Genomic DNA, 14,061 nt, shown 5'->3' with positions numbered 1-14,061 from the left:
GATTTATTACCCATTAAGAACGGTTGCACTTTATGTTTTGTTGTTTAGGCAACAAATAAAAGCAAGTGTCACCCCAATTAAGGTAAGATCGTATTCCGAGATCATGCCTACACCTTTTTGCACAAACTTACTGCAAAGTTGCTTTAAAAAGTAATGTGTAGCCGAGAAGGTTAGCCTTCCGGCTTTGTGTCCGGAAGGTTGGCCGTCTCTCGTCTAACATGTCGACTCGTGTATGCCCACCTTAAACTGTTGTGTGATCAACTCCTAATGTTTATGCAAGTTCAGCTAACGTTTGACATGGGTCTTCCTACCTCCAATTCTTCATTCTTCAAACTGTTTCGGAAGACCAGAGCGTTCTTTATCTTATTGTTTACGACAGAGCATGGCAAGCCTCAACTCATTAAGAATTCTGTCTGCTTCAGCTGCAGATTTCTTTTGAATAAAGTCGTGCAGTAAAATTCCCCGCAAATACACTTTTTCCGACCCAAAACATGACATGTTTAACAGTATGAAAAAAAAATGTTACACCAGCGAAATAACTCACTGAATTTCAAGCGTGCTTATATCAGATCAGAAGGGCGAAACGAGCGGTGACTATGATACGCCTTCATTATAGCCATCCTTCTCTATCGCATGGATTTCTATGTCTTACTTTATCGCTCTCACGTAACTTGTGATAGACCATCGACGCTTTCCTACACTGTAGTACTTCTTTATAGGTGCTTGTGTTATAACAATTAGGCAACCAGCAATACATTTTTATAGATTTTATTACACAGTTTGTCTAAATATGAATTAATGTAGAAATAACAGACTTTACCCCATTTTAACACAGATTTTCTATAAAATGGACTTGGTTTGAAACTCAGATTACTTTTGGTGTAAAGAAATCTGTAATTTACGATGCCCTTCATTCAAAAGCGGCAAATTACAAATTTCCTTACAACAAAGAGTAATTTGAGTTTCAAAATAACTATTTTATAAAAAATCTGCGTTGGACCGAAGGAGTCTGTTATTTGTGCATTAATTCATATTTAGACAAACTGTGTAATAAAATCTATAAAAATGTATCGCTGGTTGCCTATTTGCTATAGAGCTCTCCGCGTAGTTCTGGTAGCGCCATCTGTTGGAAAACAGCAGGAACTTATTCAACGTCCTACTAGATTAAAACTTAAGGTAGTGGACTGTCGCCTCTACGAGAATTATATGACCAATATTTTGATATCAGATTTAACAATGTTTTCAATTTCAAGTGTACATTGATATAAGCTGCATGAGCTATACCAACGTCTCTTTTTTTAACCTACTGCGAATTTCTGAAAAAAAATCTTATGATTCTGCGCTATCGGTTCTTTTATGCAATTTCTACACATTATATTTTCCCCGAAAATCAAAGATAATAGCACCATTTATCATTAAGGTAAGGATACAACTTTTTAATTGACTTGTGGTCATATTTAGGCTCGAATAATCCATTACTTCATACTATTTACGGTTACTTTGGAATTATAACAGTACCTGTGCATTTGCGTTAGACCACTGGCGGTTCAACATCTTCCCAGAGTTTAGCACTCTGCCGACAGCAAACGCTTTTCGGTCACTTTTCTTGAATGCGTGCCCACATCCTACATTCCACCATCGACATACCTATGCCCGTTCTAAACAAGCGCCGATCGCCCAGCCAGTCAGTAGTCCCACCTTCCGATTCGAACGTCTGACTGTCGACGGTACCGCGCGCGCGGCGAGCTTGAATTGTTGCTAGAAATTGTCGCGGCAGTGCTGTGCTAACAGGTGTTAAAGAAAGTGTCGGTATCTCCAGTTATCCGAGAAAAAAAAGTCCGTCTAATGATGACAGAGACGGTGGTAACCGTGCAGGAGGCCCCCAACAACAATGCTGCGCCCAACAAGCAACAAACCGCCTCCGCTGACTCCCCGTTGTCGTGGATCAAACTTAACGTGGATTATTTCAAGACGACCCCTGGGGTACTGAAAATCGTCGAACTTGTAAGTTTTCCGCACCGGAACGGGTATAGTTTAAGAGAACTGCTTCTGGCCCAACTCGCTCGGAAATGGGCTGGGGCCTAGCCTACATTATGTTGTTTTTCATAGTTATGTAAATTAGAAATGACGAGGTACGTCTATAAAGCTGCTTGTAAAACCTGCGAAAGTAACATAATAGTTGGATTATTGCGCACTATTCGTGTATTATTAAACAAATAAACATTGCAAAGATTGTCGTTAGCAAAATTAAAAGAGAAGTGTCCAATGATTCACTGTGATAAGGGATATTAAGGGTTTTTGGCTAGTTAGAACTGACCTACATTTTTATTTAAAAACTCAGCACTTGTTTTGCTCTAAAAAGTTAAATTTTGTGCCACAGTTTATACAGTGCGTAACAAATGAATGACTGTTGAGCGTGAAACTAGTGTTTAGAGAGAATCGTCAGGTTGGGTCGATTTTTATATTTTCCGAATAACTTTTTAACGTTTTTGTTAAAATGTTCAATTATGTTTGGGCTTTGACGTTATGATATATTTTTTAAACAGCAACTCCTAATTTTTTTTATCGGAATTTTATAGAACTTGGCGGAACTACCATGCAGCCAAATTGAGCAGTGCAGGAAAATAGGCCACTAGGGGGCCCAGAGCTTCCTAATATAACTCCGCATAATAATAATAATTTAATACTTTAATAAATTTGTTATGCAAAAACAAATTAAAACATTTTCAGGGTCGGGTAGTGTGGAGAGATCGAGATGTGAAATTTCGCTGGCGCCAAAGCTCGACGTAAAGTATTTGCGGAATCTTAAAAAATTATAATTTTTATATAAGGTGATTCACTGAAAATAGCCATTATTCGGATTTGGGAATATTACAGATTAAAATGTGGTGATTTGGCCAAACATGCCCTAAAACAAATACTGACGATTTAAAAGATATAGTGTGCACAAAATCAGAATTTTGTTTTCAAGGGGCCGGTTTTTCGAGCTACTAGAAATTTATTTGTCAATAAAATCTGTCTGTCGCTCACTTATGGAGACAGATATAATGATGACAAAAAAATTATTAGGAGATAAAAGGGTTGATTCATATTTTATTATTTTTTAATCCTTAAAAAGAAGTTGTGCGTAAAGTGATACTTAAGTCACTTTCCTAATTAAAGGTAAATATCTGGTGGACTTGTATAGGTATAAATAAGGTCAAACGATGGCGGAGATACGGTGTCATTATCTCTAAGAATAACAGAACATTCGACGCCACTGGATATTCCGAAAATTCGATCACTAATTTTAATTCCTAGTAACGTTTCTGAGAAAAATAAATTGTTTATGTACTTTATTTTAAAAACGAACCATACTCCAGTTATTACTTTATTTATATTACCGTTATTACTGTAAATGATTTTAAAATAGAACTACTCTTTTACAAAAGAAGTTTAAATAAAATGTGTCAATGCCAATGCAAAATTTCTACGTCGATGGTTTTTTTCTAGATATGTGGTTTTAACAGAATTCGAAAAATTGAAATAAATCAGTAGCGTAGCCATTTCGCATTGTTTTGGTATTCTGCTCCCTACTACCTTTTGGAAAATGAAGAATTTTAATGATTTTTTCGATATTTTCATAAAGAAATCAAATAAATTCATTTAGAAATTATGAAATGGGCCGAAATAAGTTTTGTTGAAGAATTAAACTTAGATTTTCCGCCATTGAATCAGGGTTTCTAAAAAAGTACCTACTGAATTGTATTTCAAGAATTTCTATTTAGCTAGGTATTGAAAAAATGCAAAAATCTCTTCTGTTTATCATCAGAAACATTTTACTCTATAATCCCTTGACAATTCAAGTAATTATCTTAAATATATGAATATATTTTACTGCCTATATTCTAGAAATTATGAAGAATTTGAACTTTTTTTCTATGAGCAAAGTAGGGGTTCCAGTTCCTAATTTATATTAGCTGTAATGTTATAAAATCATTTATAATCATTAATTGTTAACAGTAATTACAGTAAATACCCCAATTGGGACCATTCGCTGCTTGGCAGCACTCTAAATTGACGAATTCATTTTGTATCTCAGTTTTTATTGTATTTTCAAACACTGCCTTTTAAATATCGATACAAGAAAATATCTAGGAGCGTTAAGTCTGGTGGTTGCACTGGCTATTACGTACCTTCCGATGCGCCAATAGACCTTTTTAGTAGTGACGTCACATAAGTGCCAAAAAAAATGTCTTCTTTGTCATGACCTTAGATATCGCGATATTCTGGCTATATTAGAAATATTTAAAAAGTTTCAAACCCCAAGTGATGAACTAATAGAATTACCTATAGAATTTATATATTTAAATTTATAGAACAATATTGACTTTTATAGTAATCAATAAATTAAAATTATATCAATGTTACTCAGCATGCGCATTAAAGATAATTTCATGTAAGCTTCGCAACAGGATATCAATCTAGAAATGTTTGATTGTGGTTAAGGGGTCATCCATAAATTACGTCACACGTAAATGGGGAGGGAGGGTATCACCGAAATGTGACAATGTGTGACAAGGGACAGGGGGGTCAAAAGTTTTGTTCACATGTTAAAATTTAAAATACTAAAATGCGAAATTTAGATGTGAATAAAAAACTATAAAAATCTACGAACTTGATCTATATTTATTAATAATTTAGCATTCTCGCTATGAAATTATCTCTCATGCAACATTAAAAAATGAAAATAGCTGTTTTCTCTCGATTATTTTTAAATACATGCCTAAATTTAATAAATGTGTGACGTCACATCAGGAGGGGGGGGGATTATAAAAATGTGACAACCTGTGACAAGGACGGGGGGAGGGGTTCAAAAGTCCTAAAATTCGTGTGACGTAATTTATGGATGGCCCCTAAGAGTACGTCTATAATAAACCACTGAAGAAAAAATCACTCGATAAACACACTGATACAGTACAAGACCAAGGAAAGCAATAAAAATATCCAGTAGAACCAGAAAATGCGAAGAACACGGCTAATGTTAAATTTTTACTGTATTTAAATTTAGGAATATTCTTTTATACTGTGCTTTTATATCGTTTTTTGTAAGTTTTAAACACATTAGTCTTATCTGTTTTACGAAACACATGTTGGTTGTTCTTAAATACTTCCAAATCCTTGTGAAAATAAATTAATTTGAAGTTGTTCATTTTTATATGTAAATAGTACATAAGGATCAGATTCGGTCTGTATAATTTCAACTATGAAAATTTATTGCGGGTTGCCTAAATATGTGACGTCACACTAAAAGAGTCTCTTGTAACAGAAGCCCGTTATAAACTTTTTGATTTGTGTTGTGTGCTGTGTACCTAGTGTAGGGCTGCGTTATCTTTTTCGAACTGTAGTTTTTCATTGAGAATATCTGATATTTAAAAATGGATTCATTTATCCGAACATTTATCGATTTGGGTACTATCAGGCAACAAATGGTGTTAATTTTGTATATTTATTGTTGTCAATTAATGATGCTACTTTTTATAATTAGCTTTAATTAAAATGATATTTTCCTGAAACTGAGATCTCTATTCACAGAAAAAAAAGGGTTCTGAGGAAAATCATTTCACAATTTCTAAAGTGTATAACAGACTGTATTTATGAAGTATCAGGTTTGGTACCAGTGTACTAAGAAAAGTATGCTTCATCGTTTCCTGATGAAAAAATTGGAAGTCGATCTGTTTTTGGTTCACACTTAATTCAATTTTGTAAAGAGCTACGAGATAAAATAATTTTTTTATGTGGTCTATCAAATTTATAATTAATTGATATATTTACTTACAGTACATCTTCAAATCTAGTATTGTAAATGTTTTGACTGGATTATGTCAATGTCAATTACCATCATTTTTTTTTTATCATAACACGAAGTGCCCGTAGTTCCCTTATAAGGTAATGGGCAATTATTGCGGTCGCCTAAACCGTTTGAACTCGTGGACTAATTTGAATTTAAATTAGCAATTACTCGTAGTGATAATTATAAATCGACCTTATTTTTGAAGACACTCATTCGAGTGGTAAACACACCCGAAATAGGTATTACGTATGTCGCGTTTATCGTTTGTTTGCTCAACATTTTAAGGTCAATGTTTATTTTGTTCATTGGATAAGTAAGGAGATATTTTAACAGTTATCAGATCCACCGATACTTTTTTAGCAATGTTACCAATGCTGACTCTAAAAAATGGGCCGAGTAAGTTGCATTATTCGAAAAATTAACAAATAGTAACCACTGATATAAAAAAATACGAAAATGTGACATGGTGTTAACTCCAGTCACTCAAAAACAAAATTACCTAACTATATTGCACAGATCTATCTATATCATAAAATATTCAAGGGATTATATTTTATATGGATGCTAGCAGCTTAGATACACCTTATCCTCACTCAAATACAGAATGTTTCAGATAAAATTATGCATACAACAATAGCGAAAGTTAAAATTTGTGAGTATACAGGGTGTCCTTGAATATTATATGTTCATTTGGCCAACAACATATTTTAATTAAGTATGCTCTCAAACAATTTTATTATATTGATAGTAAATTTCGTTTTGTTCCGTTTCAGAAGGTCTCCCAAATGCCATGTTGTAATATTATTTCTCCCCTTCGCAATTGTAATATCAATGGCTAATAGAAGGTGCCTATAATAAATTAAAATTACCTGAATCACACCAAATTCCGCATTGCTGCACTGCACTGCTGGGCAATTTGTCAACCACTTGTCAACAACTGAGATTTATTGCCCAGTGGCCCAATGCAGCTGTGTTTGTATTTCGTTTGCCCGCGTTTGCATTTCTCAACTGGGCGTATACATTTCTACCACCTCCATGTTTAGTTCGTTTAGACCTGTGTATGGGTATGGCTAAATAAATAATGGGAACAAGTTTTTCAAATATTTCAATGCCGAGTTGCTGCGTCAGCGACCAAACCTGGTACATACTGTCAACCTCTTGGTTCTTCAATTGATACTGGAAAGACTATACCATGAACAGTTCACAGTGAAGGAGGACGGTGTTTCCCTGTTTTATTTAAACATTAAAATTGTTGGATAGAGTCGTGCAAAAACGTAAAATATAATTTAATAAAGACATATAATTTCGAAACAACTGGATTTGTGAGAGTTCCGAAAAAAAAATGCTTCTTTTATTTTTCGTGAGTTGTTTGGTGTTGATCAATACGAAAAAGTTTGAAGGGTTACAGGGGTAAGGGATCTGGGCAATGTAAGTGAATAAATAGATAAAAGGACAGGAAAACAATAAAACCCACATTAGCAGTGCGATGAGCAATATTTGACAATGTCAACATATAGGCTCAATTTGATCCCGTTTACTGGATAAACTGAGGGATAAATATTAAAAAAATAACGAAGAGGTGAAAAAAATATGCTTTACCGAAAATCATTAACGGTATTAAGTTCTATGGATCATTTAAACTTGCTCTACGAGGATATGATGATTCTGAAAGGTCCGAAAAAACACTGAAAAATGCCGCAGGCTTGAATTAAGTTTAAGAAAATAAAATATGAGTTCAGCTATTTTTAAACTACCCACTTCATTATTTTTATTATTTTTTTAAACTAAGCTACGCTATCCAAATATGTCTAATGATAATATGTTTATTGCTCAACAGACTATAAATCCAGTTACAGGACAAATACAAATAAAGAAACAAATACTTCAGAAATTCCTAAACTTAAAATACACAAAGGAATTTCAAAATAGAAATTAAAAATGGGTTTTTAACTTACTTATAATAGACTATACTCCGCGGTCGAAATTATAGAGAGTGACTCGGACATAATATAAAAACACTATTACCATAATGCGTATAAAATATAAAATGATTTTTATACGGTTCAATATTATTTATCTTTGTGCCGCTCACTACGCACATCGATAGAATCTATAATCGTCTATAGACTGAGTTACACTGAACGTCGATCTATATTCTATCTCTGTCTTTGCACTTGTTAGGGAATAGGGAAATGCTTTTTTAGTGGGTGTAAACGGACTTGATTTATCCGTCCTGAGAAACGTCATAGCATAAGCGTAGACGAGGGGTCTAATTCCATGGATATAATAAACTTATAAATTAAAAAAACACAACTGGGAGTACTGGGACGTTTTAAAATGCTGTAATAATTAAAATGGATCAAAGTGCCAGTTATAGCAAACCGTAAAAAAATATTAGATGTTATGTTTTATTATCTTTTTTCAATATTTTCTATATTTTGTTGCCTTTTACGCAGACACGCCAATTGATTTTCGTTCCGGGCACGCTTCATCCCCCTTACTAGTCCAAAAGCTATCGATGAGTCACTCTCTATAATTTCGACCGCGGAGTATAAGGCTAATCATTAGGGCTGTCAGAACGTTCACGTCACATTACTATACTGTTGCCTTTGTTATAGTGCGGATGTTGCATGATTAATTCCTATCGGTTGGTGTTTATGGTGGTGTATTGTAGACAATTTAGTTTGTTGCTTTTTAATAAAAAATGCGTTCGCCTATGTCCCGCGGCTCAGCCCTACTAATCACTGATAATTAGGGTTGCCAGATCTCCGGGTTTGACCCGGAGTTATCTGGTTTTGATGGTACATCTTCGAGCTCCGGGTTAATATGTCATTTCTCCGGGTTTGTTGAGGAAAAATCGTGATTTCTTCAAAAACATTTATGTCGCCCAGATTTCCTGATTGCTTTTTATTTTAGACATCAATTATACAAACGCCCCGTAGGCAACAGTTAAATATAACACAATATTTTAATGTCTCCGGGTCATGAAATAGATCTGGTAACCCTACTGACAATACTGTTTTATTACTTTCTGTTGGTTCGTCCCGCGTACAATGGGAAAAATGAACATTTTTAAAAAGGTCACTGGCCGCCACTGTGTTTTAGCAGAATTTCTTCGTTAATTCGAAAGTTAAAGAAAGTGTTAAGTTGGTTCAGTGGAAGCTAAGTTTTAATGACATTCAAATATCTCATTGTATATCCATATATTCACAAATTTATTTTATCTCAGGACCAGTGACGGTTCTTGACTTCCATACCAGGGAGGGTGGAAATATTTAGGTACAAAATGTTGAAAAAAAAAATATTAAATACAATAATTGGGCAGTTTTATTTTAAATACTATTGAACATTATTTTTTTAGTGAGAGTCTATTCTTCTGCTTTTGTTCGAAATAAACTTTTCAATTACGTTTTCATTAAAGGTTGGTATTTCCTCGCACCATTGATTTTTCAATAGATATCATGTCAGGTGCTGTTTATCTTTACAATCTAATTTTAACTTTTACAATCTTTAAAAAAACACACAAGAAATAATACGTAGGTAACACAATTTAACACCCCAGAAAGCGGCGAATAGCACTGTTAAACATAGCCCAAACTGCATAGTAAATATGCGTTACTTCCACTGCTGCGCTACAGTAACCATGACCACCGCTGTAAACACTTTACAGATTTAGAGGCTAGCTACGAGGAATTCGCGTATTCAGTGTTTTTCAAATTAATTTTGCAAGTTGAGTTGAATTGACTGTGGTATTACAAATTTGACATTTCCTTTCCATCATGTGTTTCATAAGACTAATCTATTTAATTATGTAAATAATAATAATAATAATAATGTAAATGATATTGTAAACGAAATTTTAAATTAAATCTTCGCCACTGCTCGGGACCTTTTTATGTGCCGTTACGACATGTACAATTCGTCCGAATGAATGAAAACCGCCTAAATTTTGTGTTTCGTGCATTCGTTTCAGGCGTAACTTTCCACAGCATTAACATTTGAAACGTAAACGGCGAAATATTTGAGATATTGTTTATATTGTATTAGACCCGTACTCGTGAAAGTGAGAACGCCACATACACGCTTTTGTTTATTAACATACAAGTGTGTAAATGTTGCAATCCTGACACTTCATTGTTAATAAAATTAATGCGAAATACCGAACGGTCTGAAGGGAGCGGTGAGGATTTTTAAAGTGTCGTTAAGGCTCGGTGCGCACCTGACACCGAGCATCGCCGAACATTCGACAAAAATTGATAAGGACGTTATGGTGTTATGCTTGAATAAATTTAGTATACGTGGTAGTGGGTCACGCCAAAAACTTCAAAGGAAGAGGAAGTGCATTAAACATTCTTAACGAGTCTTAAGTGATATAATGGGCTTGACACCTGAATAATAATTGCAATTAAGTCCCATTATGTTTAACGAGTTGCAATAACTATATTTTTAATATGCGAGTTAGTAGCTAACTGCATTTGTTTGGTTCGTTCAAGTAGATTAGTTCCTCAACGTTCAGAAGTGGCTTTATTTTACCTTTTTTATATACAGGGTGTCCCACTAAGGTCGACGAGGTACGATATTAGGGAAAGTATAGGCCCTAGAACTTAGGGAAAAAAATATTGAGTGATAAATCAATCAAGAGAAATCGCTGGAAATAGTTTTCAAGTTCGTAACTCGGCCGCTAGGGGGCGCAATCTACATACCAAAATATAGAGTTGAATTTTTCTCAGAAATGTTTCCTATTCAGGTATATTAAATGGTACAAATATGGATAGCCGGATTCATTGTGCATAACTTTTGTTATTGACATTTTCTTCTATCTCTCGCCAGAAAGGGTGGGGGAAGCCCCTAATGTCTGATCAGAAAAATGCATTTTTTTAAGTATTGGCTCATCAAAAACCTATAATGTTATACCTCGTTGAAGAGGTCTTTTCATGCTTTATTTCGTGGTGAATGCGTAATGTCATTTACCTCAATATGGAAACCTATAGATGGCGTTATTTCAAAAGAATGCCGTTTTATGGATTTTTCTCAATAATTTTAAATGCAATGCTACAATTTTCTTTACATAAATGAATTCAGTACAAAAATTGATGAATATAGTATGTTTGAAATTTCTAACGAAAGTGGCGCTATTGGCGCTATTTATCCAAGTTTAGATTATTTCACGTTTTCTTAAAAAAGTGAAATAACAGGAAAAAGCTTTTTATAGGTTAGTTTGAAGAGCATAAAAATAGCGTCAATTGACGCCAAAAAGGGTTCGATATCTTTTTTTGTTATCAAGTTATTCGCAAATTAGAGATTAAAAAATAAATAATAACGATGCTAACGAAAAGACATTTCATTACCAAAACAAAATTCGTTTATAAAAGAACCTACCTAAGCACGCAGCGAAGGTTAGTTAAATTCCTACGTTGAAAATAATGGCATAACATCTTTACTTTTGTTAAAATTTAATTGATCTTTCGTTACATACTATCAATATCTGTTATTATTTTTATTATTTTCAAGATTGTTATTGACTCACTTATTTGCGTGGGGTTAACAGTTAATGTTAATGTTGAGATTTTCAAATAAAGAGTTCTAAATCTCTCTAATAATTGGCATTATTACATTTTACATCAAAATAATAAAAGTACCTATGTATTAAATATTGAATAATGGTAAAAGAATAATCTTTAATTTACTGTATTCTGGGGTATGTAAGTTTTTTTTACACGTCCTTAAAAAAGAGCTAAAAAACAAGGATTGTCATTTAAAAGAATCATCAACAACATCATATCTCCCAAATGGGACGTATCTGAGCATTTTTGTTTAAATAATTATTTTGTGTTTGGTACATCAAATTTATTCTATATTACTTACTTACGGTGTAAATATTTTCATACTGTAGCTTTAATCTGTTCATAAAATGTTATAAAATTTTAACAGTAACTGATAAAATGTGATATGAGTTTTATTTGTAGATAGATGATTTCAGTACGCACACTGTGTAAAGGAAGTGGGTAGGGTGAGGCCAGTGGGATTGGTTAGGAAATTATGAAATAGCGATCATATTTACATTTAGTATAATGACTGAAAAACAAATTGCCAGGAACATGAATCACTTCAGAAAGAGGTGGTCTCCTGGTTGATAATAATCGTAAGAATAGCAATTACAAGTAAGTATTAATAATTTTGATTGAAAATACTAATGAGATAACGATTCTGGTTTGCTATTTTTGGCTATGAAAAACACTATGTTATGTGTTTCGTTCTGTCTCTTCAGTTTATCTTATGTTAAAACAAATTAAGTTGATGCTGTTGTTATGGTTAATCAAGTTTTATCTTCTTTGCAGAAGTTTTCAGAAATTGGTAATCAAATACGAAAAGTTAAAAGTTTAATTTTTCCATGTTCTTGAACATGTACATATTTTCAGGCAATTTTTATGAAAATTACAAGATTATTTTAAGCTAAAGACCTCGCAGTAATATGGACCAGGAAATATAGGTGATTTGTGAGACAGCATGCGGATACGGTACATATTGTTCTACGAGTACACTATTTTTACTATCTGCTCACAAAAAATCAGCCTGACCGAAGAATTATGCATGAAATGGTCATTTTCGGGATAGATTTCCTGGTCTAAATAACGAATGTTGAATTTTGAAGTCTGAAGGCATTTTAATTCATAATCATGTTAATAATAATATGCCAGGTGTTTTCAAGTTTTCTATTTTTGTCACCAATTTGTACTGTTTTTTAAAAAGAGATTACATATTATATTCTCACTGATAAGATGATGATTTATCTGTGAAACAAGTCATACGCTTGTACTTATTTAAAATCTTTTGATTCTGGGCTGGGTATTATTTGCATGTGATTGATCTGATGCTGCATTTTGGCAGATATTGATGATGAGTATAATAGTTAATAGAGTAATAAAAAGTTTTATACAGATAAATGAAGCAATAAATATCGTGATAATGTATAGATACCTTAACAATCTGTATGTCAAATGTAGAATTCCAATTTATTTTTATACAAGGCGACTCACAAGTAATAGTATACAATCAATAATGAGCATACCTTAATGAAATATTATGTAAAAAGGTACAGGATATTAAAATTTATTTATATGGTGTAATTTGGGGGAGGAAAATAATAATACACTTTTAATTTTGATTTGGCTCCTAGTAACTTTTCTATCCTTAACTTGACCTCACACTTCATATTAAAATTGCAGTTTTCTGTTATCTTAATTAAAAAGGCATCTTTTAAAACTAATTTTTTACCCTATTTCTTTTACTCTATTTTTTAAGCTAATTCAAACTAATTAAAAAACCATGGGGTTAGATATATTTTGCATACCTAGATTTTTGGTATCGACCATTGTTTGACTTAATTTCATAATACTTTTTTAAATATTTTTTTTATTTGTTTGTTTGTATTTTAATTATTTTTAATGATTGTCAATTGTTTTCGTCAGACAGTTTTCCTCCCTATATATTTTCGCAAATAACTGCGATTAAAGCGATTAGAAATGCTCGTAAGCACTAGCCATATTTGCAGGTACTTTTGAAAAACCAGTTGCATTTACGGCATTTTTAATCAGTCGTCTAGCATGGCAAGAAAGAACTGTTAACGCTCCAACACGCCATCGTCGTGGCATATCAGGCTATATATAGGCTGAGATAAGAAACAAAATTCTGTTTCCTGCCTCATATAATACGCGATAACGTACGTTTGTGTAAACTTTTGTAAATTCCACATAGAAAAGTTTGAAATTATGTTAATTATATGTGTGTACATATTTTAACTGCATGACAGGGTGTTTCTGAAATAAGTGTACTCTTAACACCCTGTATATAGTGGAAGCTTGTCTTATCAAAGCGGATTCTGGTAGCTTGTCACAGATTACCAACAGTGTTTATGCCACATAAAAATGAGAATTTTTTAATTGGTCCATTAAATAATAGCAATTTTGAAGTGTTCTAAAAATATACTGTCATATTACGAAAGCTATTTTTATCTTTATGCTAAATTAGAAGTAATAACAGATTTTGGTTAAAATTGTAGGTGGATAAAACCCATAGAATCTTCGGTGCATCGAAAAATATAGATCCACCGCTGTTGCAAACTACTCATATCTATTTATCTTTACCTACAACATTACAGTAAACCCAAATGTGTGAAATTACAAAGTAGAATTCGTATACCGTGAAAGATGGAAAGATTAACAAAACAG

At 33.1% G+C, this 14,061-nt stretch overlaps 1 protein-coding gene across 1 annotated transcript in view; it reads left to right on the top strand.

Annotated features, from left to right (window-relative positions):
- The first annotated feature begins 1,655 nt into the window (after positions 1-1,655).
- LOC108904278 (CKLF-like MARVEL transmembrane domain-containing protein 4) overlaps positions 1,656-14,061 on the top strand; it is a 50,284-nt gene continuing 37,878 nt past the window's right edge. Inside the window, exon 1 of the mRNA XM_018706763.1 lies at positions 1,656-2,004. Coding sequence (XP_018562279.1) covers positions 1,846-2,004 — 159 coding nt within the window. The 5' untranslated portion in view covers positions 1,656-1,845. The remainder of the gene's footprint in view (positions 2,005-14,061) is intronic.

Source organism: Anoplophora glabripennis, unplaced genomic scaffold, assembly GCF_000390285.2.
Source record: "Anoplophora glabripennis isolate ALB-LARVAE unplaced genomic scaffold, Agla_2.0 scaffold145, whole genome shotgun sequence".
In the NCBI taxonomy this organism is placed as follows: Eukaryota; Metazoa; Arthropoda; class Insecta; order Coleoptera; family Cerambycidae; genus Anoplophora; species Anoplophora glabripennis.
This window is presented reverse-complemented; position numbering and strand designations above follow the sequence as displayed.